At 42.1% G+C, this 4,810-nt stretch overlaps 1 protein-coding gene across 1 annotated transcript; it reads left to right on the top strand.

Moving 5' to 3' along the window:
• The first annotated feature begins 294 nt into the window (after nucleotides 1-294).
• LOC113022231 (uncharacterized) lies at nucleotides 295-4,115 on the top strand. The gene is made up of 5 exons (XM_026167401.2): nucleotides 295-669; nucleotides 1,553-1,819; nucleotides 1,990-2,279; nucleotides 2,768-2,895; nucleotides 3,357-4,115. The coding sequence occupies exons 1-5, from the start codon at nucleotides 573-575 to the stop codon at nucleotides 3,559-3,561; spliced, it is 987 nt and encodes a 328-aa protein (XP_026023186.1). The 5' UTR covers nucleotides 295-572; the 3' UTR covers nucleotides 3,562-4,115.
• The last annotated feature ends 695 nt before the right edge of the window (nucleotides 4,116-4,810 follow it).

Here is a 4,810-nt window from a genome sequence, read left to right as displayed (position 1 = left end):
AACCCAACCCAAAGATATTTTATCTTTTGTGTGTGTGTGTGTGTGTGTGTGGGGGGGGGTGAATAAGCCTCTGTCATAACCAGGTTCAGGGAGGGGTGAAAATGAAATGTCCCTAAATGCCAGAAACTGCGTTTTTTGTCCCTGGTCAACCCCATTAGATTAAAATGTCCAAATTCACAGCATTAAAAAGCGTGTTTGCAGCCTGCTGTTCACAGTTTTAGACTTCATATATGGTTTTCCACTTCATTACAACTGTACCGATTTTTTTTCAACTCCCTTTGTCCTGGACACACAGAAAATGTGACCTCCCTGTGACTTCACATTTGCTGCTATCTGTCTAATCTTGCAACACTGAAAGGAGGGGAAAGTAGGGGACAGGGACACTCGGGAGAGTTTCTGTTTACAGAAATGAAACTTAAAGCAGCTGCTGACGTCTGAACCAGTAAACTGAAAGTTACAGAGCTGAAGTGGAGCCTGCTCAGACTCAGAGAGGAAGCAGAGAGATAAACACATCCACACAGCGAGGACGCTCACACGCTTCACTGCAGGGACGCTCAGTGTCAGGCATAAAGATGAAGCTGCTTCTTGTTCCCTTTCTGATGGTTATTATGGAGGTGATTGGTGGACCAACTCCATCTGAACAACCAGATTCATGGCCAAGAACAACAGGTACACACACAGAAAAGAATGTGGTTAAATGCAAATATTATTACCAAAATTGCAGCAGTGAAAATATTTCTTAATTAAAATCATGCGCATGCAGTAAAGACAAAGGACTATAACAATGGTCTTTATTAACAATATTTAAAGAGGCCCATGTGATATGCAGTCAGATTTGCTGTTGCTTTTATTTTGTGTAGATTGCAGCTGAAGGGTCTGACTCCAACGCTGCTTTTCCAAACTCTGCAAACCACAAGTATGGCTGCAGCCGGAGAGCCAAGTGCTCTGGTGGAATAATGCTCTGAGCTGTATGTTGGGGCCCAATCATTCAGGACATACAGTAATGTGAAAAAGTGTTGGCTCCCTTCCTGAAAAAGCTGCTCGATATTAAGGATGTTTAAGGATATATCTCTGCAGTTAAAGTGAATTCGTCTTGTCACAGTAGTGAAAATCTGATATCTTTGTGTCACTGAGTTCTCATCAGCGAGGACTGGAGCTCCACACGTACCTCTTTATTTATGCAGCTTCTAAAAACAGAAGATAACCTTTGCTCCACTGTAAAGCCCAGCTGCAGAGCACTGACTGTTTGCTTTGCAGCACAGCTACCTGTTGTGCTCACACACTCTGTCCCCTCCTGCCCTGCACCTCAGGTGAGAGAGGTTAATTAGCAGATGCACACCAGGTGCTCTGCGCCACCTTTCCATCTTACAGTTGCATCTAAAACCGCACATCCGTCCAGTCTCAAACAGGCTGGAGTCACATTCCTGGCTTTAATTATTGCTCTAGTCCACCTTCATCCTGGATGATGGACTGTTCATAAAAGCACTTATATTAATGAGTAAAAAGAAATTTTCATATCATGTTGACCACTTGTTTGTGTTTCTGTCTCCAGGAAGTTCTGCACTAGATCTAAGAGGGAAGATGTTCACTTTGTCTCGTAATTATGGAGGTGTAACCTTCTACCCGCCCTATTATGATTCTGTCTCGCCTTCTACCACTGATTACCCAACCAGAAGACACAAAACCCGTTCCTGGATCCCCACCACACCTCCCACCACCAGTCCCTGGGGCTCCACTCGTTACTCCCCCCTTTCTACTCCTTCCTGGACCACCAACCGTCGCTGGACCTATCCCTGGACAACAGAGAGTCCAACTAGAGGTGAGTACAGTCCAACATAGGTACAAAAATGTGGTAAATCAAGTGTATGTTGTATTTATTACAAATTTGTTATAAATTTGTATGCATGTGTTCAGATGAGATTCAACTATAGAAGCTGTTAAGTTTTTGCTCTTCTTTGGTAAATTTGTGATCCTGCTCTCCTCCTGTAGGTGTGTCCGTGTGTCTGCGTTACATGGCTGACAATTTACAGTCCGGCTTCCCGCTTTTCACCCTCAGTCCAAACAGATCCCCTCTGAGTTTGGAGGCAAACCCTAACTCATATGGCCTGACATTTAGCGGTTACTACAACTATGTGTACCTGCGGCCCCTCATCAAGTTCTGGCCAAACATCGGATTGGACTTCTGGACCAGTGTGTGCCTCACTGTGGACACCAGGAAGGGTGTGGTACAGATGTTCAGCGGCTCAAACATGAGCATCAGGAAGGTGCTGCCGTCTCAGGTGAGAACAGGGTTGAAATCGGCTTATAGGCAGATATAGCAGACTACACTTATGGATTGTTTCCATCCACTTTCTTAAACATTTTGAATGTTTAAGTTATTGCTTCATGTGTTTCTGTTTTATGTGTTTTTCCCTCCTTCTGTAAGAAAAACTGTACATCTGTAAACCGCTTGAGTAGATGTACTGAGTTATGTTTTGTTACTGGGTCTGTTGGAGGTGCTCATTTTAATTTCTGTAGCTTCACACTGTTGCAAATCACCTCAGTGCAAACTGGGAATCATCAAAGATGACAACAGATAGAAAAGAAGAACCAAAGAAAGAACAAATGCAAACAAACAAATTGTTAAAATGATGAGACGATGAATCCTTCATTGCAGATATAAATGCTTAGACTCTAAAAGAATACAGGCACCTTACTTATTTTTATGTAATCATCTTTAATTTCTCTCATTGTCTCTATTATGTCTGTCTCCTGTGTGTGTGTTCAGTATGTGTGGTCAGGTGAGCCTGTGATTGATTTCCCAGGTTTTGATGGTCAGCTGACAGACATCCAGATGTGGGACTATCCACTCCGCTATAAAGAAATCTTCTACTACATGAACAGAGGTTATTATGGGTAAGATCCTGTGTGTGTGTGTGTGTGTGTGTGTGTGTGTGTGTGTGTGTGTGCACGCACATCGACTTACGCTGAACTCAGAGAGTACTCTAACAGGGAATCCATTTATAAACATATTCAAACTTAGGGCGTAATGACACTCGATTACCTGTACCTTGCCCAAGCAAGTTTGGTGTCCAAAGTCCAGTTCATTGGTCCAGCATGATTGTTGTGTACCTTTCCCAGGTGTATTGTGTCCCTGGAGAGGTGGGCACAGTGCATTTGTGATAGATAACAAACTGCAAATGGTTTAACAGTAATAAGTCTTTATCAAATCAGCCAATGCTGCAGTGGCTCTTCGTGGTGTGGATTTATACTTGACTGCTGATGTGTCTTTGAGTGAAACTCGAGCACCATTTATGTTGGACTTCCTTTTATGCTTGTGTAATAACAATAACTAATAATGCTCCTGTGTTTTTTAGGTCTTACAGCGGCTCCGTCCTCTCCTGGTCCTACATCAGATACTCTCTCAGAGGAAGAGTAGTCATGGAGGACTCCTATGGTATGCAGGCCAAAGAGCCAATCAGGAAAGTGGGGCGAAAGCACGGACCAAAGAAAGACAAGCTGAAGTTTTTCAGTGTGGAGAAGGATGGAATGAGTGAGGACCAAAAGACCCAGGTGTTATAAGACGTAACAGGGGCATCAGCACAAAAAGAAAAGCAAAAAGAGTGATTCTTTCCTTCTTTAACACTGATCATATGAAATTAAAAGTATGAGGCTTTTGCTCCATGTCTTTCTGTTCATTCTCCAAAAGCTAAACTTCCTCTAAAGTAACCAACAGCAAAGAGTCCAGCTCAGCAACTTAAATTAGTGGAAGTGAGGCCTCACTCAGCGCACTGAGTTAGCACTGCAGTGTCCACGTGCCACGAGCTACAGGTATTATGAAGGAGTCGTCTATCCATAAAGACCAAATGGTATTCATACAAGGCTGTAAACACGTGTTCATCATACTGACTGGAAATTGGCAACCACCAGGGATGAGAAGTATGCAGCTGGTTTGGGTACACTGTCCAAGGAGTTGAACTGCATGTACTCAATACTGTATACAAGCACTCCATTTGAGACACAGATTTAATTAATGCCATCTCAAAGCTAATTCTTTTCATTTGTATCCACTGTGGGGTTTGTTTGTTTTTTACATCTGTGTTTTGTTAAAGAAAATAAAGAGGTGGTAGACAGAATCTGATTTATTGTGAAATTTATCCATTGAGACACTTGGTATTGTGAAGCTTAAGTCTACAAGAAAATACAAAGAAGGAAATTAATTTTAACAAACTTCAAAAAAAGTTTTACTTTGTTTGAGATTATTAGTTGTATTAACATTTTTAGTGGAAAAACAAATTTGGGGCTGAAACCCATCCCAGTGAGTGATGGGAAACTAGCACTTATTAAGTTTAATATGCATGCCTTTGACGTTTGGGTGGAAGTATTCAGAGTATTTAGAGAGTACAAAGTCCTCCGAGAAAGACCCGAGCCAGCAGGGGGGTTTACACCCAGGCTCCAGTTGTTCAGAAGGTGCAATCTAAAAAAAATGATCCAGTTTTGGTAGTCCTTTTTGGCCTTCTACTGATCACGTAATCCAGATCGTAATCAAGAGATGGCAGGAAGACAGTTTTAATATGAAGCAGGGTTTTTTGTTGCAGTTTGATTAGGACAAGCTAACAAAGGTACTTAAATGGGTTTAGTGAAAAAAGACTAAAATAAACTCTTCAGCAACAATTAACCCTTTAGTACAAGGCAGATCTTACTCATCTGCATCTGTGTTGGGCCCCTACAGATCATTAAAGACCAAAACGTGACTCTAAAGAAATCCTTGCCCTCGTACAGCACTGGAGAATCTTTGATAGGAGCTCCTCAGAAAACAAGCAAGAGATCC

Source organism: Astatotilapia calliptera, chromosome 5 (assembly GCF_964374335.1).
Source record: "Astatotilapia calliptera chromosome 5, fAstCal68.1, whole genome shotgun sequence".
NCBI classification, from domain to species: Eukaryota; Metazoa; Chordata; class Actinopteri; order Cichliformes; family Cichlidae; genus Astatotilapia; species Astatotilapia calliptera.
Note: the sequence above shows the minus strand (reverse complement) of the source record. Positions and strands in the feature narration are given on the sequence as shown.

What these genes read in the sequence shown, in the direction of transcription:
- LOC113022231 (XM_026167401.2), top strand. Translation starts at nt 573, where the DNA reads ATGAAGCTGCTTCTTGTTCCCTTTCTGATGGTTATTATGGAGGTGATT. An exon ending in AACAGAGAGTCCAACTAGAG is followed by an intron (nt 1,820 to 1,989) that starts GTGAGTACAGTC and finishes CTCCTCCTGTAG; the next exon opens with GTGTGTCCGTGTGTCTGCGT. An exon ending in ATGAACAGAGGTTATTATGG is followed by an intron (nt 2,896 to 3,356) that starts GTAAGATCCTGT and finishes TGTGTTTTTTAG; the next exon opens with GTCTTACAGCGGCTCCGTCC.